Source organism: Stegostoma tigrinum, chromosome 6 (assembly GCF_030684315.1).
Source record: "Stegostoma tigrinum isolate sSteTig4 chromosome 6, sSteTig4.hap1, whole genome shotgun sequence".
NCBI lineage: Eukaryota > Metazoa > Chordata > Chondrichthyes > Orectolobiformes > Stegostomatidae > Stegostoma > Stegostoma tigrinum.
In genome coordinates this window covers 112,941,069-112,968,711 of record NC_081359.1, presented here as the reverse complement: position 1 = coordinate 112,968,711, position 27,643 = coordinate 112,941,069, and the positions used below count along the sequence as shown (strand labels likewise).

At 48.4% G+C, this 27,643-nt stretch overlaps 1 protein-coding gene across 2 annotated transcripts in view; it reads right to left on the bottom strand.

The window, feature by feature from the left end:
• Nucleotides 1-27,643, bottom strand: part of selenoj (selenoprotein J) — a 112,380-nt gene that overhangs the window by 69,435 nt on the left and 15,302 nt on the right. For both annotated transcript variants that reach the window (XM_048532091.2, XM_059646899.1), the window contains 3 exons: nt 22,277-22,467; nt 4,738-4,867; nt 3,100-3,267 (listed from right to left, as the gene is read on the bottom strand). In XM_048532091.2, coding sequence (XP_048388048.1) covers nt 3,100-3,267; nt 4,738-4,867; nt 22,277-22,467 — 489 coding nt within the window. The remainder of the gene's footprint in view (nt 1-3,099; nt 3,268-4,737; nt 4,868-22,276; nt 22,468-27,643) is intronic.

The window sequence follows — 27,643 nt, the reverse complement described above, 5'->3', positions numbered from 1 at the left end:
GCTATAGATTTAAGGTAAGGGGCAAGAGGCTTAAAAGAGATGTGAGGAAACTCTTTTTCACCCAGAGGATGATAGGAATCTGGAACTCACTGCCTGTAAGAGGCAGAAATACTGGAAGAAGTGTTTAGATGTGAACATGCAATGTCAAAGCATGCAAGGCCCAGTGCAGGAAAATGGGATTAGAATGCTTTTGATCAGTGTGGCCACAGTGGGCTGAAGAGCCTTTTTCTATGCTGTAGACTCTCCACTCATGCTTCGCTTATGTCAGCTCCAGTTGACTTATTGGTCCAGCAGGACTAGATAAGGAAGATTCAGAAAGGTTGTTCCTGAAAACTGTGGAAATCAGTATTAGGGGCTCATGATCCAAGCCCTGTGGAATTCTATGGCAGCCCTGTGGAATTCTAAGGAAGCCCTGTGGAATTCTATGGAAGCCCAGTGGAATTCTGTAGAAGCCCTGTGGAATTCTGTGGAAGCCCAGTAGAATTCTAAGGAAGCCCTGTGGAATTCTGTGGAAGCCCAGTGGAATTCTGTGGAAGCCCAGTGGAATTCTAAGGAAGCCCTGTGGAATTCTATGGAAGCCCAGTGGAATTCTGTGGAAGCCCTATGGAATTTTGTGGAAGCCCAGTGGAATTCTATGGAAGCCCAGTGGAATTCTGTGGAAGCCCTGTGGAATTCTGTGGAAGCCCAGTGGAATTCTAAGGAAGCCCTGTGGAATTCTGTGGAAGCCCAGTGGAATTCTGTGGAAGCCCTGTCGAATTCTGTGGAAGTCCAGTGGAATTCTAAGGAAGCCCTATGGAATTCTGTGGAAGCCAGTGGAATTCTGTGGAAGCCCTGTCGAATTCTGTGGAAGTCCAGTGGAATTCTAAGGAAGCCCTGTGGAATTCTATGGAAGCCCAGTGGAATTCTGTGGAAGCCCTATGGAATTTTGTGGAAGCCCAGTGGAATTCTATGGAAGCCCAGTGGAATTCTGTGGAAGCCCTGTGGAATTCTGTGGAAGCCCAGTGGAATTCTGTGGAAGCCCAGTGGAATTCTAAGGAAGCCCTGTGGAATTCTGTGGAAGCCCTGTCGAATTCTGTGGAAGTCCAGTGGAATTCTAAGGAAGCCCTATGGAATTCTGTGGAAGCCAGTGGAATTCTGTGGAAGCCCAGTGGAATTCTAAGGAAGCCCTGTGGAATTCTGTGGAAGCCCTGTGGAATTCAATGCCACAGAAAGTGGTTGAGGCCAAAATATTGAGGACTTTCTCATCCTTTTTAGATTTTTAAAGAAGCTTTTGTTTGCATTGGCTTAGCACCCAAACTGTGTGCTTTGCATGAAACACCACTGGCAGTGTAAGTGCTGAGACAGCATCTGGCTGGTCAGTTCATCTTTTATTATCCCCACAGGAACTTTTTGGAGCCTTTTGCTGAAAGGACCTTGTGCTGTTATATTCATCACTGTGACACTCACTATATTGTCAAACTTCTCTCCAAACACCGCATTGGCAAATTCCCCTCCATCATCACTCAGAAATATCACTGATGTCTCAAGTCCCAATTTCCTACTCATTTCTCCAGAATTGGGGAAAAATTGCTCTTTTAACCTATTATATATTCTTGTAGAAAGGTTGAATTTAATCACTCAATCTTCAGAACAGAGAACATGAGTTGAGGAGAAACTTCTTCACCCAGAGAGTGGTGGATATATGGAATGCTCTGCCCCAGAAGGCAGTGGAGGCCAACTCTCTGGATAGTTTCAAGAAAGAGATGGATAGAGCTCTTAAAGATAGTGGTATCAAGGGTTATGGGGATAAGGCAGGAACAGGATACTGATTGTGGATGATCAGCCATGATCATAATGAATGGTGGTGCTGGCTCGAAGGGGAATGGCCTACTCCAGCACCTATTGTCTATTGCCTATTGTTTAATCTATACAATGAAAATATTTCTGTCCTTACCCCATTCCTTCAGATTCATGGCAATGACCCTGTTAAAATCCTGCGCTAATTGAGGAGTTAAAATTAGCACAAGATGACATTCTCCCATAGTTTATACAGATTCTCACTGATCCCTTCTATTATTCTTGCATATTCTTCAACATCCACACATCACATTTTTACAGGAATTTTAAAACTGGACAAGTTGAGGAAACATGAAGTAATTTGTTTTTCCTCTGTCTGATTCTGATCACCCAAACCCGTTAACACTTGTCTGAGATTCTGACAAGAAATGTTCGCCTGTATCCCCATCCTTCACTTTAAAAGACACCGTCTTTCACTGCTCCAGAAACCCAGCAGGGTACACTGTCTGCAGCATTAAGGCCTACTACAGGTCTTCCAAAGGACTCTTTCAAAAGTAATAACTGCTCAGAGCGAATTGTTACAGTTGAAGTTACAGTTACACACAATGTTAACAGCTAGGTTCATTAGTTGTAATGATTTTCTGTTTGGGGGTTAAAGTGGGTAAAGTTGAGCAGACACTATCATTCTGATAGACAGCCATGAGCTCTGACCTTTCTCAGCGTGATTACAGTTTCCATTCGGGCAAATCAGCACCGACTGATCCCCTCCCACTCCCTGAACAACTCCTTCCTCAATTAACCTCCTTCCTGATCTACCCTCCCCCCCTTCCGTTCATCCACCTGGGCTCCCTCCTCCTCCTTTTTATTTCAAAAACACAAAAGTATACATATACAAGTACAAAGTCACTAAAGCAGTTTGTTTCTACACAGCGATAGTAAGAGCTGCAGATGCTGGTGAATCTGAGATAACAAGGTGTAGAGCTGGATGAACACAGCAAGCCAAGCAGCATCAGGGGAGCAGGAAGGCTGACGTTTCGGGCCTAGACACCTCATCAGAAAAGGTTCTATATAGTGGTGTATGAAGAAAACAAACAAACACTGGAGTTTGACTCTATCCAACAAACCAAAGGGATCATTGGCAATTCTTACTATCCCAAAGGCATCTCTTCCTTGTTTAAGATTATAGTTCCAGATATATGAGGTGCCAGGAGGTTCCAGTAAGTGAACAGGCCCCCATTTCACTTCAGCAGAGAGACGTCAGACAGCAGTTTTGATCCAGCTCCTGCCTGATGCTCCCCCTCCCCCCCAATCCCTGAGACATACCGCACGAGCTGCCAATTTGCTGCACCATCTCCCGGTGTGCCACGCTGCGCCGTTGCAGGATCTCGGGTAACCTGCTGGTAATGACACTCAGCTCCAGTCGATCCCTCATCTGTTCCAGAAATGCTTCCCTCGGGGGGTGAAGAATGAATTCCTCCAGAATGGCAGCGGCTGTGGAGGGTTGGAAAGGGGTTAGATTTGTGTTATAGGAGTGGGAGAGGGGGGTGGAGAGGGAGGGGTGATGTGTGGGGCTGTGGGATGGTGTATGGGTGGTGTGAAGTGTGGGGGGTGACACTGTGATACCTCCACTGCATCACATTCTGAAGGACCAGGTCCAGCAAACAAACCTCTATTGTATCCATGACCTCACTTTCTTCAAACATACCTTCTCCCTGGATCCCTTAACCTCATATCTGTCAAACCCATCTTGTCCCCACATCCCTGAAGCAAATAGAAGGAAATCTCAGTTTAAAAATGTGGTTTAGGGAATAAGTGAACAGTTTGAAGATAACTGACTGTGTACAACAGAGTGCTGTTATTACTGTTCTTGTTGTTTGATTCTTTATTCAGTAAAATTCAGTTTATTTCAACAGTGAACCTTGTGGCTTCATTCTGTTAATAAATGCTCTGGTTTCAGAGTTCTTAATAAAAAAAAATTAAACCCGTTACTGGTTTGAACTGAAAACCCAGCATCACTTTCTGGCCAGAGACAGCGAGAACTGCTGATGCTGGAGTCAGGGATAACACAGTGTGGAGCTGGAGGAACACAGCAGGTCATGCAGCATCAGCGGAGCAGGAAAGCTGATGTTTTGGGTCGGGACCCTTCTTCAAAAATGGGGACGGGGAAGGGAGCTCAGAAATAAATAGAGAGGAGGGGTGGGACTGGGGAAAGTAGGTGGGATGGTGAGAGGTGAATTCAGGTAGGGAGTGGAGGGGATGGGTCAGTGAGGTGGGTGGGGGGTTAGGTGGGAGAGAAGATGGACAGGTTATGTCAGGTCAAGGAAGTGGGGATGAGAGGGAGGGTTGGACCTGGAATGACGCCGGGGGGGGGGAGGATTTTAAAACTGGTGAATTCCCTGTTTAAGCCATCCCATGTCCAACTCATCCTCTCATCCCTGCCTTCTTGACTTGTCTATCTTCTCTCCCACCTATCCGCTAGTCCCCCCTCCCTGACCAACTCCCACCACTCCCTACCTGCACTCACCTATCACCATCACACCTACCTTCCCCAGCCCCATCCCTCCTCTCTATTTATTTCTGAGGTCTCTTCCTCCTCCCTTTTTCTGAAGAAGTGTCCCGACCTGAAACACCAGCCTTCCTGTTCCTCTGATGCTGCCTGGCCTGCTATGTTCCTCCAGCTCCACACTGTGTTTTTACTTTCTGGCTGCATTCCTCATAGCCACTTCCCACCTGACTATAATTGGAAACAGGGACTGTGAGTTTCAGTGCCTGGTTGGAGATATTGGAAAATAAGCAGCATTTCTGGGCCTGTGATTATTGAACAATAACAATCCAAGCTTCCTGTTAATTCAGAAAAGCAGATCTCTACTTTGGTGCGGACCTCCTGAGCTCTGATGGCACCCTACCTTGATGCAAGAAACCTGATTAAATAGGATGGGAGGGCCCAGGACTGACACCTACCTGCGATGCTGCATTGCACGGCCAGATTGTCATCCTGTGTGACTCGGACTGCCTCCTCCACATACTGAGCGAGTTTGGGGTCTCCAGCATATAGAGCAACTACTGGTGCAATCTTTGCCACACCATCCATCTGTCAAATAAACATAGGAAGCATTGTTCGATGCAACAGTGAGCACCTACCTCAATACCATTTCCCATGCCATCCCAAAAAACCCATCAGATATAGGAGCAGGAGTAGGCCATTCAGCCCACTGAGTCTGTTCCACCATTCAATGAGATCATGGTTGATCTGATAATCATTTAACTCCACTTTCCTGCCATTTCTCATAAGCCTTGATTCCCTTCCTGATTAAAAACAGTCTATCTCAGCCGAGACAGCCCTCTGTGGTAAAGAATTCCGTAGATTCACTCCCAATTAAGGAAGAAATTTCTCCTCAGTTCTGTCTTAAAGGTGCAACCCCTTATTCTGAAATGATGCCCTCTGGTCCCAGACTCTCCACATCTATCCTGCAAGTCCCCTAAGGATCCTGTATGTTTCAATAAGGCCACCTTTCGTTCTTCTAAATTCTAATGAGCACAGGGCCAACCTACTGAATCCCTCCTCACTAGGCAGTTCCTCCATATCTGGTTTCAGCCTCGTGAACCTTTTCTGGGCTGTTTCCTGTGCTAGTACAACAAATATTTTATTAACCAGCCCCTATGAGACTAGGAGTGTGCTGACTAATAAAACATTGCAGATAATCACACAGGTACGCACAGTCAATGTAAAAACACACACTGAGTAATAAAAACACAGTGCAGGGGAGTACACACCTCACTGTTATACTTTATTTACAGCAGTAATCATTGAAATAATAATGCAACTTTGCCTTAAGTAAAACCTATTACCAGAGAGCGTCCTCACTCACACCTTCAACTGACTACTTAGACATCATGGTAGATCACAGTTTTTGAGCATTCACCTGTTGTCTCTAAATTCCTCTGCAGTCTCTTGGTGTCATCCTCACCATGTGCCTTCCCATCTATATTTGTACCACCCACAAACTTGGTGATAGTGCTCATGATTCCTCATCAAAGTCATTAATATAAATTGTAAATAATTCTGGCCCTGGCATTGATCCTTGTGGCACTCTATTAGTTACATGTTGCCATCCTGAAAATGCCCCCCTTATCCTAAATTTGTCTTCTGTGAGTTAGCCAATCTTCTGCCCATGCCAATATACTCTGTCTAATAACACAGAGCCTTAATGTATAGTATTAAATGTATTTTGGAACTTCTTATCCACAGATTTTGGGTTAGTAAATTTGCGGATGACACTAAAGTCGGTGGAGTTGTGGATAGTGACGAAGGATGCTGTAGGTTACAGAGAGACATAGATAAGCTGCAGAGCTGGGCTGAGAGGTGGCAAATGGAGTTTAATGCAGACAAGTGTGAGGTGATTCACTTTGGAAGGAGTAACAGGAATACAGAGTACTGGGCTAATGGTAAGATTCTTGGTAGTGTGGACGAGCAGAGGGATCTCAGTGTCCATGTACATAGATCCCTGAAAGTTGCCACCCAGGTTGATAGGGTTGTTAAGAAGGCGTACAGTGTGATAGGTTTTATTGGTAGCGGAATTGAGTTTCTGAGCCATGAAGTCATGTTGCAGCTGTACAAAACTCTGGTGCGGCTGCACTTGGGAGTATTGCGTACAGTTCTGGTCACCGCATTATAGGAAGGATGTGGAAGCTTTGGAAAGGGTGCAGAGGAGATTTACCAGGCTGTTGCCTGGTATGGAGGGAAGGTCTTATGAGGAAAGGCTGAGGGATTTGAAGATAATAAAATGTGAGGCTGGATGAACACAGCAGGCCAAGCAGCATCTCAGGAGCACAAAAGCTGATGTTTCGGGCCTAGACCCTTCATCAGAGAGGGGGATGGGGAGAGGGAACTGGAATAAATAGGGAGAGAGGGGGAGGCAGACCGAAGATGGAGAGAAAAGAAGATAGGTGGAGAGAGTATAGGTGGGGAGGTAGGGAGGGGATAGGTCAGTCCAGGGAAGACGGACAGGTCAAGGAGGTGGGATGAGGTTAGTAGGTAGATGGGGGTGCGGCTTGGGGTGGGAGGAAGGGATGGGTGAGAGGAAGAACCGGTTAGGGAGGCAGAGACAGGTTGGACTGGTTTTGGGATGCAGTGGGTGGGGGGGAAGAGCTGGGCTGGATGTGTGGTGCAGAGGGGGAGGGGACGAACTGGGCTGGTTTAGGGATGCAGTAGGGGAAGGGGAGATTTTGAAACTGGTGAAGTCCACATTGATACCATTAGGCTGCAGGGTTCCCAGGCGGAATATGAGTTGCTGTTCCTGCAACCTTCGGGTGGCATCATTGTGGCACTGCAGGAGGCCCATGATGGACATGTCATCTAGAGAATGGGAGGGGGAGTGGAAATGGTTTGCGACTGGGAGGTGCAGTTGTTTGTTGCGAACTGAGCGGAGGTGTTCTGCAAAGCAGTCTCCAAGCCTCCGCTTGGTTTCCCCAATGTAGAGGAAGCCACACCGGGTATAGTGGATGCAGTATACCACATTGGCAGATGTGCAGGTGAACCTCTGCTTAATGTGGAATGTCATCTTGGACCGCTTTGCAGAACACCTCCGCTCAGTTCGCAACAAACAACTGCACCTCCCAGTCGCAAACCATTTCCACTCCCCCTCCCATTCTCTAGATGACATGTCCATCATGGGCCTCCTGCAGTGCCACAATGATGCCACCCGAAGGTTGCAGGAACAGCAACTCATATTCCGCCTGGGAACCCTGCAGCCATATGGTATCAATGTGGACTTCACCAGTTTCAAAATCTCCCCGTCCCCTACTGCATCCCTCAACCAGCCCAGTTCGTCCCCTCCCCCCACTGCACCACACAACCAGCCCAGCTCTTCCCCCCCACCCACTGCATCCCAAAACCAGTCCAACCTGTCTCTGCCTCCCTAACCGGTTCTTCCTTTCACCCATCCCTTCCTCCCACCCCAAGCCGCACCCCCATCTACCTACTAACCTCATCCCACCTCCTTGACCTGTCCGTCTTCCCTGGACTGACCTATCCCCTCCCTACCTCCCCACCTACACTCTCTCCACCTATCTTCTTTACTCTCCATCTTCGGTCCGCCTCCCCCTCTCTCCCTATTTATTCCAGAACCCTCACCCCAACCCCCTCTCTGATGAAGGGTCTAGGCCCGAAACGTCAGCTTTTGTGCTCCTGAGATGCTGCTGGGCCTGCTGTGTTCATCCAGCCTCACATTTTATTATCTTGGAATTCTCCAGCATCTGCAGTTCCCATTATCTCTGAGGGATTTGAGGCTGTTTTCGTTAGAGAGAAGAAGGGTAAGAGGTGACCTAATAGAGACATACAAGGTCATCAGCAGGTTAGATAGGGTGGAGAGTGAGAGCCTTTTTCCTCGGATGCAGATGGCTAGCACGAGGGGACATAACTTTAAATTGAGGGGAGATAGGTACAGGACAGATGTCAGAGGTAGGTACTTTACTCAGAGTAGTAAGGGCATGGAATACCCTGCCTGCAACAGTAGTAGACTCGTTAACTTTAAGGGCATTTAAATGGTCATTGGATAAACATATGGATGATAATGGAATAGTGTAGGTTAGATGGGTTTCAGATTGGTTACACAGATCAGCACAACTTCGAGGGCCCAAAGGCCTGTGCTGCGCTGTAATGTTCTATGTTCTATGTTCTAGAGGTGGAACTGTCCTGTCAGGAACTTTGGTTGTCTAAGTACAATAATCTTGCATCCTTCGAAACTCTAGACAGCAATAACCCAGTGTCTTCAATCTCCCAAAACCAGCTCTCTGTTTTAGGAGCAACTATTTTACACATCGACCATTAGTCAAGATTTCTACAAACTTTGCCCAGACTGAAAATAAAGAACATTTTTTCTACAAAGCCCAAAAGAATTCAGACTCTTCTATTCAAATCTATGCCTCTGCTTATTTTGTTCCCTTGTAAACTCTTCCAATGTAAACAAATTCTCATTATTCGCCAGGAAGTCTCCGTGATTTAAAATAAATCACCACAGGAGCAGAACATCTTCCAAATTAATCATTAACCCCCTTCAGACACATAGAAATCTTATATGTTCAAAGCTTAAAAATCCAAAATAAATGACATTTAAATAGATATAAATCATGCACCTTAACATAATTTCAGGACATTTTGTTAGAATGGAAATTTAAGGGGGCAAACAACATTTATACCTTATGAGAGGTGGGTGCTGCTGGGTTGCCAAAGTGAACTATGATTGGTGGAGATGTTACCAAAGCGAACTATGATTGGTGGAGATGTTGCCAAGCGAATGTGTCCATTAATTTGGAGTTAATGGCCAAGTTTTGTTACACATTACTCTGATGTTGACTCACACTGACCAGGGCATTGACTTGAGAAATGAACCAGCAAATGGCTGTCACCTACTTTGTTGAGGTAAAACAGCCTCAGTGGAGGTACATATTCATTCTGTCAGCAAAGAACAGGGCCTGAGTCTTAAAATATGTAGCTTACAATACACTTTGTGAGCCTGACTGACAATCCTAAATTATTTGTCAGCATAATTCAGCACATAGACAACAAATTGTGAGGCTGGATGAACACAGCAGGCCAAGCAGCATCTCAGGAGCACAAAAGCTGACGTTTCGGGCCTAGACCCTTCATCAGAGAGGGGGATGGGGTGAGGGTTCTGGAATTAATAGGGAGAGAGGGGGAGGCGGACCGAAGATGGAGAGAAAAGAAGATAGGTGGAGAGAGTATAGGTGGGGAGGTAGGGAGGGGATAGGTCAGTCCAGGGAAGACGGACAGGTCAAGGAGGTGGGATGAGGTTAGTAGGTAGATGGGGGTGCGGCTTGGGGTGGGAGGAAGGGATGGGTGAGAGGAAGAACCGGTTAGGGAGGCGGAGACAGGTTGGACTGGTTTTGGGATGCAGTGGGTGGAGTGGAGGAGCTGGGCTGGTTGTGTGGTGCAGTGGGGGGAGGGGACGAACTGGGCTGGTTTAGGGATGCAGTAGGGGAAGGGGAGATTTTGAAACTGGTGAAGTCCACATTGATACCATTAGGCTGCAGGGTTCCCAGGCGGAATATGAGTTGCTGTTCCTGCAACCTTCGGGTGGCATCATTGTGGCACTGCAGGAGGCCCATGATGGACATGTCATCTGAAGAATGGGAGGGGGAGTGGAAATGGTTTGCGACTGGGAGGTGCAGTAGTTTGTTGCGAACTGAGCGGAGGTGTTCTGCAAAGCGGTCTCCAAGCCTCCGCTTGGTTTCCCCAATGTAGAGAAAGCCACACTGGATACAGTGGATGCAGTATACCACATTGGCAGATGTGCAGGTGAACCTCTGCTTAATGTGGAATGTCATCTTGGGGCCTGGGATAGGGGTGAGGGGGGAGGTGTGGGGGCAAGTGTAGCATTTCCTGCGGTTGCAGGGGAAGGTGCCGGGTGTGGTGGGGTTGGAGGGCAGTGTGGAGCGAACAAGGGAGTCACGGAGAGAGTGGTCTCTCCGGAAAGCAGACAGGGGTGGGGATGGAAAAATGTCTTGGGTGGTGGGGTCGGATTGTAGCTGGCGGAAGTGTCGGAGGATGATGCGTTGTATCCGGAGGTTGGTGGGGTGGTGTGTGAGAACGAGGGGGATCCTCTTTGGTCGGTTGTGGCGGGGGTGGGGTGTGAGAGACGTGTTGCGGGAAATACGGGAGACGCGGTCGAGGGCGTTCTCGATCACTGTGGGGGCAAAGTTGCGGTCCTTGAAGAATTTGGACATCTGGGACGTGCGGGAGTGGAATGTCTTGTCGTGGGAGCAGATGCGGCGGAGGCGGAGGAATTGGGAATAGGGGATGGAATTTTTGCAGGAGGGTGGGTGGGAGGAGGTGTATTCTAGGTAGCTGTGGGAGTCGGTGGGCTTGAAATGGACATCAGTTACAAGCTGGTTGCCTGAGATGGAGACTGAGAGGTCCAGGAAGGTGAGGGATGTGCTGGAGATGGCCCAGGTGAACTGAAGGTTGGGGTGGAAGGTGTTGGTGAAGTGGATGAACTGTTCGAGCTCCTCTGGGGAGCAAGAGGCGGCGCCGATACAGTCATCAATGTACCGGAGGAAGAGGTGGGGTTTGGGGCCTGTGCAGGTGCGGAAGAGGGAAGGGTCTAGGCCCGAAACGTCAGCTTTTGTGCTCCTGAGATGCTGCTGGGCCTGCTGTGTTCATCCAGCCTCACATTTTGTTGTCTTGGATTCTCCAGCATCTGCAGTTCCCATTATCTCTAATTCAGCACATATTCAGGTTTATTCAGCAAAACTTGTCCAAATGCAGAATCAAATCTCATGTTAGACTGCTCCTCTGATGCTGCCTGTCCCGTTGTGTTCATCTAGCTCCGCACCTTGTTACCATGTTAAACACTATGTTGTAACTGCACACTGGCTGGATACACTCAGTATCTTGTCTGGTGCAAGCAGCTGAAGGAACATGCTGTTTGACATGATTTATCAGCTTTGGAATGTAGTGCTGAAAAACTAGCATCGCAGCATGCTGTTCTGTTGGTTCATTCCTCATGGCAATGCCGGAGTTAAACTGCCTGGTTTAAATTACAACTAACAATGGCAGTTTACTGTCAATCATCTCGTAAACTGGTTCATTCTCCATGGCAATATTTATCTCAATCTGAATCCACTTGCCAGTCAATTAGCATTGTCTTCATATACAGTATTTCACAATCTTTGTACAGGTATTTCCTGTGAATGTCCTGAAAAGTGCACGATGAAAAGCTTTGACAAACTCTGCCTTTTCCCAGCGATACCTGAGTTACGTGTCACAAAATGATGAAATATTAATGACCTAGGTTTTGACGTATAAGACACAGTTTCAGAACTTGTCAGTGATGAAACAGTTTGAAGCATTGGGAACTGTGAGGGGGATAATGACAGAAGCAAAGAGGATAGAGGTAGCCTGGTGGATTAGTGGGTATGTATCAGGTGCAATTTAATAAAAAGTTTGAAGCAATTCACTTTTTTTCAGTGGGCATGGAGAGAAAATACAAAACAATGGGTACCATTCCAAAAGGTGTTGTTACTGAAGGTGGTGGGTCAGGTTGAGAATATAGTTGATAAAGTTAGCGAGTTTTGAGAAGATTTGTAGCTCAGGTTGAGGTTCTGGATGTGAGTTTGCTCGCTGAGCTGGAAGGTTCGTTTTCAGACGTTTCGTCACCATTCTAGGTAACATCATCAGCGAGCCTCCGACGAAGCGCTGGTGTTAGACAAACAGACAGGAAGCTAGCCACCAGGATACATGAACATCAACTAGCCACAAAACGACATGACCCACTATCACTCGTATCCTTACATACAGATGAGGAAGGACACCACTTTGATTGGGACAACACATCCGTCCTAGGACAAGCCAAACAGAGACACACACGAGAATTCCTAGAAGCACGGCATTCCAACCGGAACTCCATCAACAAACACATTGATTTGGAACCAATCTACCATCCCCTGAGAAAAAGAACAGGAAATGACATCACCAACACAGGAAATGACATCACCAACCCAAGGAAACCGAAACAGATAAATAGAAAGCGGGACATAACACCAGCGCTTCGTCGGAGGCTCATTGATGATGTTACCTAGAATGGTGACAAAACATCTGAAAACACACCTTCAAGCTCAGTGAACCAGCTTACATCTCGAACACAATAAAGACCCACTCTCTTGTGGACCGAGAGGAGGAGAGCACTGTCTTGGAGGTGAAAGGAAGACGTCGGGTTGGCTGTGCACCCTTGAGACCAGTGGATCTTAATGCTGGCTTCGGCCTAATGCTGGTTCAGGGGAGCAGCCAACCTGCAACGATGGCTGCGGCAAGTGCTCGTGCCCCAGGTTGGGGGTCCAGAACACCATCCGTGTTTCCGTAAAGAAGGTGGATGAAGGTGCACCTGTGGACCGCGCCTTCTTCGTGAAGAGGGTCCTGTTAGACTGTTGTGGGTTTGCTGCTGCGGACATTTACTGCCTGCAGGATTTCCCCGAAGGAGGTTTTTACGATGTGACCTTCCGGAGTGCCAAGCTTTGCGAGCGCTTCCTGGAGGTTTTCAAGGAGAAAGGAGTTGAGGGCCCCCTCTCTGTATTGACCGCTGTCCCGCTGTTCGTGATGCCAGCGCAGAGGAGCCGTATGGTGACTGTACCCATGTACAACCCGCATGTGCCAGCAGTTGATGTCCTAACCTTCCTTGGAAGGTATGTGAAGGTGGAAGGGGACCTAACTGACATCATGGACCCCTTTGGCATCTGGACCAGTAAGAGGCAGGTCAAGGTGACGCTGAGGATGGGCGCGGACGGGAACGTCGTACACCCACCATCCAGCATCGCGATCGGCGGGAGCAAGGGCTACCTGACCTATGCAGGGCAACCTAGAGTCTGGCATGCCTGTGGTAGGTCAGGTCACGTAGCGGCCGACTGCAAAGCCACCATCTGCAGGAACTGCAGGGAGGAGGGACACCTTGCAAAGGATTGCCCACAAGAGAAAAACTGCAAGCTTTGCGGGGAAGCGGGCCACCTCTATAGGGCATGCCCGCAGCGGGGGACCACCTATGCCCAGGTCGCCGGTAGGGGCAATGCGGGGCCAGCCCCCCCGGAGGAGAGGAAGGCACCAGGACCCAGCAAGGACCCCTCTAATGTGCAGGAGAGCCAGGTCGTGCAGGAGGGCCCAGCCCCGCAGGATGGGCCCGAGGCCGGCAAAGCGCCCCTGCAGGCTCTGCTCCCCCCTGACAACCCGGAGTCGATGGAGGCGGCGACAGGCAACCCAGGGGAGTGGACGACGGTCCGGAAACCGAGGAGGAAGGCGCGTCGATGGGCCCAGGAACCGCAACCATCAGGCGGGAAGAGGCAGCTACAGGGGGGCTATAAGAGCTCCTCTGACGAGGGGGATTCAGAGAGGGTCTGCCTGAAGCAGAAGTTAAAGATCTCGAGGGAGAAGGAAAACAGCACCACGCTTCCAGGTGATGGGAGGCGTCCTGAGGCTCCCTCCGATACCCAGTCAAGTGCCGCTGGGGCACAGGAGGGACCCCGGAACTTCCAGGCGGGAAGGAGGAAACAGCACGTCCCCAGCCTGATCCGGAGCCGGACCCTCCTGCCTCTGCACCCCTGACGGGGGGATGCCACCCGGAAGGCAGCACAGACAGTTTCCTGAGCCCGGAGAGCGTCCAGCAGTTAGACCGGGCAATGTGCATGAAGGGACAGATGGAGGGGCTGGACCTTGGACTTGGGGAGGGTACTGCGGTCACTGCCCACAATGGGGGTACGAATTGCGAGCATTAATGTGCGCAGTGTCAAGTCCATCGCAAGATGTGTGTCCACATTGGCCTACCTGACCACGTCAGGGCGGAACTCCTGTTTCTGCAGGAGTGCGGGATACCGCTCCTCAGCAGGTACGGGAAATGGTCCGGCTCTGGACCTGTGGGCCTTCGATCTGGTCGGGGGGTAACGACTGTCGCTCCTCGGGCCTGGCTATTCTGCTGCGGGGGCGCGACTTCACCATCTCTCAAGTTCAGGAGGTGGTGGGGGGGCGCCTCCTAGTGGCTGACGTCACCTACAGGAACGCTCCCCTGAGGCTGATCAACGTGTACGCCCCAGCGGTACGGAATGAGCGGTTGGCCGTCCTGCAGCGGCTTCCACCCCTGCTGGCTACGTCCAGGCCGGTCATCCTAGGCGGAGACTTCAACTGCATCATTGATGCAGATGGAAGATCCGGCGTGGGGACAGCGGGTGGGGGGAGTCAACTGGACGTCACGTCCAGATTCCTGATGGGCACGGTGAAGGACGCCAAGCTGCTTGATGTCTTCAGCACCCCTGCAGACGGAGCGCAGCGGAGGTACACCTGGTCGTGGCCAGACGGGTCTATCCGCTGAAGGATAGACTTCCTGTTTGTGTCACGGGCGTTCTCGGTCAGGTCCACTGGCGTCGAGCCGGTGTTCTTCTCTGACCACTGCCTCCTGCTGGCCCACTGTCATTTACAGGACGACCAGCCGGCCGGCAAGGGGACGTGGAAGCTCAACACGACTCTGTTGACCCCAGAGAACGTCGAGGAGCTTAAGAGGGAATACGCCGGTTGGAGAACCGTGAAACCCCTCTTTGAGTCTCCGGGCGACTGGTGGGAGATGGTGAAGGAGAACATCAAGAGGTTCTTTGTCCTCAAGGGTGTTCGGAAGGCGAGAGAGAGGTGGGGAAAGCTGTCGCGACTCCAGAAAAGGGTGCACAACCTGCTCCTTCTGCAGTTGATGGGGGTCGATGTCACGGAGGACCTCCGCGAGGTGAGGGGCCAGCAAGCCTCGCTCTTCGCCGCAGAGGCCTCCCGGATAATCTTCCGGTCCAGGGTCCGCTCCGTGGAGCAGGACGAGATGTGCTCGCGTTTCTTCTTTCAGAAGGTGCACAAAGAGAGCTCTGTGCTTAGCCGGCTGAAGCAGGACGACGGCTCGGTGACGTCGTCTCGGCCCGACATTTTGAGGATCAGCAGATCCTTCTATGCCGGACTGTACGACACAAAGCCCACGGACAGCACGGCCTCCGAGTCGTTCCTGTCGTCTATCACGGAGGTCTTAGACGACGGCACGAGGGAGTGGCTGGACCGGCCGATATCCCTGGATGAACTGACTAGAGCCCTCAAGTCCTTGGAGAGGAATAGGACTCCTGGGAGTGACGGCTTACCGCTCGAGCTATATTCCGCTCTGTGGGACCTGGTCGGCCAGGACCTGCTGGAGGTGTACGATAGTGCGCTTCGGGCAGGGGAAATGTGCAAGTCCATGAGGAAGGGCATCATCACCCTCATTTACAAGAGGAAGAGGGAGAGGGAAGAAATTAAGAATTGGCGTCCCATTTCACTATTGAACGTGGACTATAAAATCCTGGCCAAGGTCATAGCCGACCGGGTCAGGTCTGTCCTGGAGTCGGTGATTCACCCTGACCAAACCTGTGCTGTGCCGGGCTGGAAGATCGCTGAGAGCCTCGCGCTCATCAGGGATACGATCGCCTACGTACAGGACAGGCGGGTGGACACCTGCCTCGTCAGCCTGGACCAGAAGAAGGCCTTCGACAGGGTCTCTCATGCTTACATGAGGGACGTCCTCTCGAAATTGGGGTTCGGGGAGGGCATCCGCAATTGGATCCGGCTGCTCTACGCCAACATCGTTAGTGCAGTCTCGATCAACGGGTGGGAATCAGACAGTTTTCCCGTCAGATCTGGAGTCAGGCAGGGCTGCCTGCTCTCTCCTGCCTTGTTCGTGTGCTGTGTGGAGCCCTTCGCCGCATCCATCAGGAAGGACATGAGCCTGAAGGGCTTGACTATCCCAGGCAGCGGAGGCCTTCAGGTCAAGACCTCCCTGTACATGGACGATGTCGCCGTCTTCTGCACCGATCGTCGGTCGGTGAGTAGACTATTGGACATCTGCGGCCAGTTTGAACTGGCCTCGGGTGCCAAAGTCAATAGGGGTAAGAGCGAGGTCATGTTCTTCGGAACTGGGACGACTGCTCCTTCATCCCCTTCACCGTCAGGACAGACTACCTGCAGGTGCTGGGTGTTTGGTTCGGCGGAGCTGGGGTATGCACTAAGACTTGGGAGGAGCGTATCACCAAATTGAAGCAGAAGCTGGGCAGGTGGACGCTCCGGTCCCTCTCCATCGCGGGTAAGAACCTGGTTGTCAGGTGCGAGGAGCTTTCGGTACTGTTGTATGTGGCGCAGGCCTGGCCTATTCCCTGGACCTGCGCTGCTGCAGTCACCCGGGCCATCTTCCACTTCATTTGGGGGTCAAGGATGGACCAGGTCCACAGGGACACTATGTACAAAGGCCTGGAAAATGGCGGAAAGGGCGTACTGACCGCCACCCTCGCCCTGACGGCTACCTTTGTGTGCGGCTGCATCAAGCTGTGCGTAGATCCTCAGTACGCAAACACCAAGTGTCACTACTTACTGAGGTTCTACCTGTCCCCGGTGTTGCGAAGGATGGGCCTGGCCTCGTTGCCGCGGAACACTCCCAGTTGTTGGACCGTCCCGTACCACCTGTCCTTCGTGGAGAAATTTTTGAAAGGAAACACCTTTAACCACAAGGCCGTCAGGCAGTGGTCAGCACGTAGTATCCTCGGGACCCTTCGGGAAAAGGAGAGGGTGGATCCCGTCGTGTGGTTCCCCACGCAGACTGCCAAAGTCGTTTGGCAGAATGCCTCATCGCCAGAACTTTCAAACAAGCACAAGGACATTGCTTGGCTGGCGGTGAGAGGGGCTCTGCCAGTGAGATCCTTTATGCATGCCCGGAATCTCTGCACCACCGCACGCTGCCCTCGAGGTGGCTGCGGGGGGGACGAGACTGTCGATCACCTCCTTCTGGAGTGTGCCTATGCGCAGGAGGTCTGGAGGAGGATGCAGTGATATTTGTCGAGGTTCGTCCCGAGCAGCTCCGTGACGCGGGACTCCGTGCTCTATGGGCTGTTTCCCGGGACGCACACCGAGACCAACATCAACTGCGCCTGGAGGACCATCAATGCGGTGAAAGATGCTCTTTGGTCTGCCCGCAACTTGCTGGTCTGCCAGCTGAAAGAACTGACCCCGAACGAGTGTTGCAGACTGGCGCACTCCAAGGTCCAGGACTACGTGCTGAGGGACAGGCTAAAGCTTGGGGCAGTCGCCGCCAAGGCGCGGTGGGGAAAGACCACTGTATGAAACCCCTCGCCCAGAATAGAAACAAGGGCCCTATCTGGTAACTGGGCCCAGCTGGCGCCTTCCCCAACTGGTCAGGGGGCCAACGGGGACTGTGCGGGGTGACGACTGCCGGGGTGTTTTCTTTGTTTTGTTTTTTTTCCTTCTTTATTTTTCCTTTAGTTGATGTATGTACCCCCGGGTAACCCGGAGCGGCTTGCATGACTGGGTAGGTGTATAAATATGTTTTACTTTTTGTACATTTTACGAATAAAGTATATTTTTTCAAATAAAAAAAAGTGACGAAACATCTGAAAACGAAATTTCCAGCCAGCAAACTCACATCCAGTTGCTAAAGTATACACAATCCGGGGCTTTACAACGAGAGGCATTCAGTACAAAAGCAAGTTAATTGTTTTAAACTCTTATAAACCACTGGTTCACCCTCAACTGCACACTGGGTCAATTCTGGGAGCAGCTTTGGAGACAATGCAGAAAAGATTCATTGGAATGGTTCCAGGATTGAGAAAGATTAGTGATGAGGATATATTGCAGAAGGGGGACTGTTTTCCTTCCAGAAGAGAACGCTCAGAGTATTTCTGATAGAGATTTTCAAAACCAGGGGAGGTGATGGCCTAGTGGTATTATCGCTGGACTGTTAACCCAGAGACCCAGTAATGTTCTGGGGCCCAGGTTCAATCCTGCCAGGGCAGATGGTGGAATTTGAGTTCAATTTTAAAAAATATGGAATTAAGAATCTAATGATGACCATAAATCCAGTGTCAATTATTGGAAAAACCCATCTGGTTCACTAATGTCCTTTAGGGAGGGAAACTGCCATCCTTACTCAGTATGCTCTACATGTGACTCCAGATCCACAGCAATGTGGGTGACTCTGAACTGCCCTCTGGATAATTAGGGATGGGCAATAAATGCTGCCTAGCCAGTGATGCCCTCATCCCATGAATGAATAAAGGAAAATGTAGATTGGGGAAGATCTGTTCCAGTTGAAGGAGAACATTGATTTGAGATGATGGGAAAAATAAGCAAAACGATGTGAGGGAAAAAGCAGTGAATGGTTAGGAGCAGGAATGATGGGGGCAGATTCAACTGAACCTTTCAAATGGGAAGCAGAGAATTATCTGAAGAGAGTGCATCTGCATTGGCCGCAGGGTAATGAATGACAGGGTGACAACAGGTGAATGGATCTTTAATGGTGACGGTGATGTAATGGTGACGGTGATGTAATGGTGACGGTGATTTAATGACGATGATGATTCAATGGTGACGGTGATTCAATGGTGACGGTGATTTAATGGTGACGGTGATTTAATGGTGAAGGAGATGTAATGGTGAAGGAGATGTAATGGTGAAGGAGATGTGATGGTGACAGTGATTTCATGGTGATGTTAAAGAAATGGTGACAGTGATGTAATGGTGAAGGAGATGTAATGGTGAAGGAGATGTAATGGTGAAGGAGGTGTAATGGTGACGGAGATTTAATGGTGACGGATATTTAATGGTGTCGGTGATTTAATGGTGTCGGTGATGTGACAGTGATTCAATGGTGACGGTGATTCAATGGTGACGTTGATTTAACAGTGGGAGTGATTTAATGGCGATGGTGATTTAATGGTGAAGGAGATGTAATGGTGACAGTGATTTCATGGTGACGGTGATTTCAAAGTGACGGTGATTTAATGGTGATGGTGATTTAATGACGACGATGATTTAATGGTGATGGTGATTTAATGGTAACGGTGATTTAATGGTGATGGTGATTTAATGGTGAAGGAGATGTAATGGTGTCTGTGATTTACTGGTGTCTGTGATTGTAATGGTGACGGTGATGTAATGGTGACGGTGATGTAATGGTGATGTTGATTTAACGGTGGGAGTGATTTAATGGCGATGGTGATTTAATGGTGAAGGAGATGTAATGGTGAAGGAGATGTAATGGTGACAGTGATTTCATGGTGATGGTAATGAAATGGTGACGGTGATTTAATGGTGAAGGAGATGTAATGGTGAAGGAGATGTAATGGTGACGGTGATTTAATGGTGAAGGAGATGTAATGGTGTCTGTGATGTAATGGTGTCGGTGATGAAATGGTGTTGGAGATGAAATGGTGACGGTGATTTAATGGTGATGGTGATTTAATGGTGAAGGAGATGTAATGGTGTCGGTGATGTAATGACGACGGTGATTGAATGACGACGGTGATTGAATGGTGACGGTGATGTAATGGTGACGGTGATGTAATGGTGACGGTGATTCAATGGTGACGGTGATTCAATGGCGACGGTGATGTAATTGTGACGTTGATTTAACGGCGATGGTGATTTAATGGTGAAGGAGATGTAATGGTGACAGTGATTTCATGGTGATGGTAATGAAATGGTGACGGTGATTGAATGACGATGGTGATTGAATGACGACGGTGATTCAATGGTGACGGTGATGTAATGGTGACGGTGATTGAATGGTGACGGTGATTGAATGGTGACGGTGATTTAATGGCGATGGTGATGTAATGGTGACAGTGATTTCATGGTGATGGTAATGAAATGGTGACGGTGATTCAATGGTGACAGTGATTTAATGGTGATGGTGATTTAATGATGACGATGATTTAATGGTGTCGGTGATTTAATGGTGTCGGTGATTTAACGGTGACGGTGATTTCACGGTGACGGTGATGTAATGGTGTCTGTGATTTAATGGTGTCGGTGATTTAATGGTAATGGTGATTTAATGGTAACGGTGATTTAATGGTGAAGGAGATGTAATGGTGTCTGTGATGTAATGGTGTCTGTGATGTAATGGTGGCGGTGATGTAATGGTGGCGGTGATGTAATGGTGACGGTGATGTAATGGTGATGGAGATGTAATGGTGTCTGTGATGTAATGGTTACAGTGATGTAATGGTGACAGTGATGTAATGGTGATGGTGATTTAATGACGACGATGATTTAATGGTGATGGTGATTTAATGGTAACGGTGATTTAATGGTGATGGAGATGTAATGGTGATGGAGATGTAATGGTGTCTGTGATGTAATGGTGACGGTGATGTAATGGTGGCGGTGATGTAATGGTGGCGGTGATGTAATGGTGATGGAGATGTAATGGTGATGGAGATGTAATGGTGTCTGTGATGTAATGGTGACGGTGATGTAATGGTGACAGTGAAGTAATGGTGACGGTGATGTAATGGTGACGGTGATGTAATGGTGATGGAGATGTAATGGTGATGGAGATGTAATGGTGTCTGTGATGTAATGGTGGCGGTGATGTAATGGTGGCAGTGATGTAATGGTGGCGGTGATGTAATGGTGATGGTGATTTCACGGTGACGGTGATGTAATGGTGTCTGTGATTTAATGGTGTCGGTGATTTAATGGTAACGGTGATTTAATGGTGAAGGAGATGTAATGGTGTCTGTGATGTAATGGTGTCTGTGATGTAATGGTGGCGGTGATGTAATGGTGGCGGTGATGTAATGGTGACGGTGATGTAATTGTGACGGTGATGTAATGGTGATGGAGATGTAATGGTGTCTGTGATGTAATGGTGACGGTGATGTAATGGTGACAGTGATGTAATGGTGATGGCGATTTAATGACGACGATGATTTAATGGTGATGGTGATTTAATGGTAACGGCGATTTAATGGTGATGGAGATGTAATGGTGATGGAGATGTAATGGTGTCTGTGATGTAATGGTGACGGTGATGTAATGGTGGCGGTGATGTAATGGTGGCGGTGATGTAATGGTGATGGAGATGTAATGGTGATGGAGATGTAATGGTGTCTGTGATGTAATGGTGACGGTGATGTAATGGTGGTGGTGATGTAATGGTGGTGGTGATGTAATGGTGATGGTGATGTAATGGTGACGGTGATGTAATGGTGACGGTGATGTAATGGTGACGGTGAAGTAATGGTGACGGTGATGTAATGGTGACGGTGATGTAATGGTGATGGAGATGTAATGGTGATGGAGATGTAATGGTGTCTGTGATGTAATGGTGGTGGTGATGTAATGGTGGCAGTGATGTAATGGTGGCGGTGATGTAATGGTGATGGTGATGTAATGGTGTCTGTGATGTAATGGTGACGGTGATGTAATGGTGATGGAGATGTAATGGTGTCTGTGATGTAATGGTGACGGTGATGTAATGGTGGTGGTGATGTAATGGTGGTGGTGATGTAATGGTGATGGTGATGTAATGGTGATGGTGATTTAATGGTGAAGGAGATGTAACAGTGACGGTGATTTAATGGTGACGGTGATTTAAAGGTGACGGTGATTTACTGGTGACGGCGATGTAATGGTGACGGCGATTTAATGGTGAGAGTGATTTAACAGTGAGAGTGGTGACAGTGATGTAACGGTGGCGGTGATGTAACGGTGGCGGTGATGTAATGGTGATGGTGATTTAACGGTGATGGTGATTTAACGGTGAGTGTTTTAATGGTGATGGTGTTTTAATGGTGTTGGTGACAGTGATGTAATGGTGACGGTGATGTAATGGTGACGGTGATGTAATGGTGACAGTGATTTAACGGTGGCGGTGATGTAATGGTAATGGTGATGTGATTGGGACGGTGATGCAATGGTGACAGTGATGTAATGGTGATGGTGAATTGGTCATTTGAACAGGATGGAACTTTTCATGAACAAAAGCGAAGTTGCTGGAAAAGCTCTGGCAGCATTTCTGGTATATCTTCTCCACAGATGCTGCAAGACCTGCTGAGCTTTTCCAGCAACTTCTGTTTTTGTTCCTGATTCCCAGCATCCGCACTTCTTTTGGTTTTTATGGAGATTTTCATGTTTTGTGGCATTTACCTGTGCATCTGTGGAGATTCCTGTTTTTTCCTTTCCCGCTTCATACGCAGTCAGGAAAGCTTTAATTGAAGCATGTCTGTATCCTCCTGTTTGAACCTGGTCCTGCCCTTTTGGTTTTCCCTTCAGGTCGTACTCAGAGTTTGGTCCAAAGGTTTTGTACAATTCTTGTCGGTACAGGTGCACATTGAAACCTGTACAAAGTGAAGTCACAAAGCAACGTAATTATTTTTCAAATCATTCATCTTCTTCCATTTCTCAATGGGGTGTATATCCTGCATCACCCTGATCCCTCACTGGGCCAGCGTTGGTTTGCCCAACCTTAGGAAGTGGAAGAGACTGTGAAGCTCTCTGGCCTATTCCATTACCGATTGAGATTAGGAACAGGTTTTAGATTTTGGGTCGTGATTCCAGTTTTGGAGAAAAGTAGGTGTTGGCCCCTGCACGATGTGAGGAACTATCACCCAGCAGCGATTATCAGCGAGTGGGCTTTCAAACCTGGGTGATGAATAGAAGGTCCCTAAACTGGAAAGGCACGAATTCTGGCTCAAGGGAGAGTCAGAGAGTGTAAGAGAAAGAGAACATAAGAGAACAGAGAGAGTGTGACAGAGGGTGTACGAGAGAGTGTGCACAAGACAGCATGCATGAGAGAGAGAATGTGCATGACAGAGTAGAAGAGGGAGCATGAGCGTGAAAAAGACAGGGAGAAAGTCTGACTTTGCAGTTTAAGTTGTTTATAAAAGACGTGAAAACAAAACATTTGGGAAGCATTAACAGGATTGGACAAAACCAACATACGTTTCTGAAATGCAAACCATGCTTCACAAAACTGATGGAACTATTATAATAGATATGGGAGAATCACTGGATGTGTGGTATTCAGATTTTCAGAAGGCCTTTGATAAGGTCCCTCATAAGAGACTGGGGGAAAAGTTAAAACACATGGCTCTTATTGTGAAAGGCAGGCAGCGATTAGTAGAGTACCATAAGGATCAGTGTTTGGGCCACGGTTATTTGCAGTACAACCTGGTTGAGGAAGCCAAAGAGAAATCTCCAAATTTGCTGATGACACCAAACTGGGTGGAATAGAGAATTGTGAGGATGCAAAGAGGCTTCAGCGTGATTTAGACAAGTTGAGTGAGCAGGTAAACGGATGATAGCTGCAGTTCAACGTGGCTAAATGTGAAAAACAGAAAGGCAGAGTATCGGTATATGGTGATATATTGGTAAAGGTGGATGTACAAACGGATCCTTATATACCAGTCAGTTCAAGCAGACAGACAGGTGCAGCAAGCCATGAGCAAGGCAAATGGTGTGCTGGGCTTCATTACAAAAGAATTTGTGTTCAGAAGTAGGGATATCTTACTGCAATTATACAGGGCCTTGGTGAGGCCGTATCTGGACTATTGTGGGCAGTTACAATGGGGCATTGATCGTCATGGATTTTAATTATCTCATTATTAATTGAGATAATTTAAGAATGAAAGGAATTAAGGTACAGAATTCTCCAAGTGCATTCCAGACATTGTTTGTGGTCAATATGAGCAAGTCCAACAACAGAGGACTACATCTCTCAGTCAGTTTATTACTGACAGGAATACTAATAAATATTAGGAACAGTTGCAGCTAGGCTAACATATAAAAAAAGATGCCTTTTTAAATATCAGTAATAGAGACACTTACCCCTGTTAGTAGCTAATTAGAAACTAATTCACCCACTTTCCCATGATATCCCTTTCTTTTCTTTCTCACATCATTAGCCACTTCGCATCTGAGCCAGGGCCTCAGTTTATACTCTACGATCTCCTGTCTCTGCTGCCTCTCCTCTTGCTGCTGCTTCCCCTCTCTCTCTCTCTCTCTCTCTCTCTCACACACTCTCTGTTTCACACTCCCTCCTTCAAGATAAAGAATTGATCTGGAGTATGTTGCCGTGATGTTCCTGCTGGATTGATAAGTCAGTAACCACATGGTTGTCTCACGAAATACAATCCTGAGGATTTTTTTAGAACATAGAAAAGTACAGCACAGTACAGGCCCTTCGACCCACGATGTTGTGCCATGGAATAATCCTAATCCAAAAATAAATTAACCTAACCTACATTCCCCTCAATTCACTGCTGTCCATGTGCATGTCCAGCAGTCGCTTAAATGTCACTAATGACTCCGCTTCCACGACTACCACTGGTAAACTATTCCATGTGCTCACAACTCTCTGGGTGAAGAACCTCCCTCTGATGTCTCCTCTATACCTTCCTCCTAACACCGTAAAACTATGACCCCTCGTGGCAGTCAGTCCTGCCCTGGGGAAAAGTCTCTGGCTATCGACTCTATCCATGCCTCTCATTACCTTGTACACCTCGATCAGGTCACCTCTCTTCCTCCTTCTCTCCAGAGAGAAAAGTCCGAGCTCAGTCAACCTCTCCTCGTAAGACAAGCCCTCCAGTCCAGGCAGCATCCTGGTAAACCTCCTTTGCATCCTCTCCAAAGCCTCCACATCTTTCCTATAATAGATTGGCCAGAACTGGACACAATATTCCAAGTGTGGTCTCACCAGGGTTTTGTAGAGGTGCAGCATAACCTCGCGGCTCTTAAACTCGATCCCTCTGTTAATGAAAGCCAAAACACCATATGCTTTCTTAACAACCTTATCCACTTGGGTGGCAACTTTGAGGGAGCTATGCACTTGAACACCAAGATCCCACTGTTCCTCCACACTGCCAAGAATCCTGCCTTTAATCCTATATTCAGCATTTAAGTTTGACCTCCCAAAATGCATCACTTCTCTTTTATCCAGGTTGAACTCCATCTGCCATTTCTCAGTCCAGCTCTGCATTCTGTCAATGTCTCACTGAAGCCTGCAATAGCCCTCGATACTATCAACGGCACCTCCAACCTTTGTGTCATCAGCAAACATACTAACCCACCCCTCAACCTCCTCATCCAAGTCATTTATAAAAACTACAAAGTACAGAGGCCCAAGAACAGAGCCCTGTGGGACACCGCTCAGCACTGACCTCCAGGCAGAATACTTACCATCTACAACCACTCTCTGCCTCCTGTCAGCCAACCAATTCTGAATGCAGACAGCCAAATCACCCTGTATCCCATACCTCCTGACTTTATGAATGAGCCTGCCGTGGGGAATCTTATCAAATGCCTTGCTGAAGTCCACGTACACCACATCCACTGCTGGTCCCTCATCAAAATGTCTCGTGACTTCCTCAAAGAACTCAATAAGATTTGTAAGGCATGACCTGTCCCTCACAAAGCCATGCTGACTCCCTTTAATCACACTATGCTTTTCCAAATAGTCATAAATCCTATCCCTCAGGATTCTTTCCAAAACCTTGTTGACCACAGACGTAAGACTGGCTGGTCTGTAATTTCCAGGGATTTCCCTATTCCCTTTCTTGAAAAGAGGAACAACATTTGCCTCCCTCCAATCTTCCGGTACGACTCCCATGGAGAGTGAGGAAGCAAAGATCTTTGCCAGCGGCTTAGTAACCTCCTTTCTCACTTCCCGGAGCAACCTAGCAAAAATCTGGTCTGGCCCTGGGGACTTATCAATCTTAATGTTTGCCAAAATTTCCAGCACATCAACTTCCTCAATCTCAATCTGTTCAAGCCTGTTTTCCTGCTCCTCAAAGTTCTCATTCACAACAAGGTCCCTTTCCTTCGTGAAAACCAAAGCAAAAAACTCATTTAGGACTTCCCCAATCTGCTCAGACTCCACGCACAAGTTCCCTACGCTATCCCTGATCAGCCCTACCTTCTCCCTGATCATTCTCTTATTCTTCACATGAGTAAAATGCCTTTGGGTTCTCCCTAATCCTTCCTGCCAAGCCTTTCTCGCGTCCCTTCCTGGCCCTCCTCAGTCCACTTTTGAGCTCCTTCCGAGCAAGCCTGTAATCCTCTAAAGCTGTGCTAGGCCCTTGCTTCCTCCACCTTACGTACGCTGCCTTTTTCTTTTTGACAAGAAGCACCTCTGTACCCATCATCCAAGGCTCCTTAATCTTACCCCTTCTTACCTGTCTCAGAGGAACAAATTTATACATCACTCGCAACAACTGCTCCTTAAACAGCCTCCACATGTCTGCTGTGCCCTTTCTGTGGAACAATTGCTCCCAATCTGTACTTCCCAACTCCTGTCTGATAGCATCATACAACACAATCCTGAAGGTTTTTTTAGAATCAGTCACTCTTTCAAAGCACCAAATGGATTTTCACGCTGAACTCCATTAGGTATCAGAAAACTATATAGAATCCCTACTGTACAGAAACAGGCCTTTCGGCCCAACATGTCCACACCAACTCTCTGAGGAGCACCCCACCCAGACTCATGCCCATCCCCTACCTATCCCTGCAACCCCCATTGCCAACCCACCTAACGTACACACCCCTGAACGCCACGGGCAGTTTAGCATGGCCAATCCACCTCAGGTGCACGTCTTTGGACCGTGCAAGGAAACCGGAGCACCCAGAGGAAACCCATGCAGTAACAGGGAGAATGTGCAAACTCCACACAGACAGTCATCTGAGGCTGGAATTGAACCCAGGTCCCTGGCACTGTGAGGCAACAGTGCTCACCACTGAGACACCGTGCTGCACTAGATGGTCAGAGACAGTGGATACTGTAAAGGCTACAGGCCCTGACAGTATTCCAGCAACAGAACTGAAGACTTGTTCTCCAGAGCTATCAGCTCCACGAGCCAAGCTGTTCCAGTACAGTTACAACACTAGCATCTACCCAACAATGTGGAAAATTGACCACTTATGTCCCATATGCAAAAAGCAGGACGAATCCAACCCAACCAGTTACTGCCCCATCAGTCCATTCTCAATCGTCAATAAAGTGTTGGAAGGTGCATCAAACAGCATCTGCTCAGCAATAACCTGCTCAGTGACGCCCAGTTTGGGTTCTGCCAGGGCCACTCAGCTCCTGACCTCATTACAGCCTCGGTTCAAACATGGACAAAAGAGCTGAATTATAGAGGTAAAGTGAGAGTGAAATCAACCAGTGTCACCATCACTGAATTCCCTACTGTTGACATCCAGGGAGTTCCATTGACTGGAAACTCAATGGACTCGCCACATGAACACAGCGGCTACAAGGGCAGGTCAGAGGTTAGGAATACTGCAGTGAATAACTAACCTCCTGACTCCCCAAAGCTGGGAGTGGGATGGAATACTCCCCATTTGCCTGGATGGGTGCAGCTCCAACAACACTCAAGAAGCTTGACCCCATCCAGGACAAAGCAGCCGCTGATTAGCACGAGATCCACAAGCTCTCATTCCCAGCACTGGTGTTCTATCTACGTGATAACCACTCCCTCTGCATGATTAAAGTGTGTGCATGGCACTGAAAGCTTG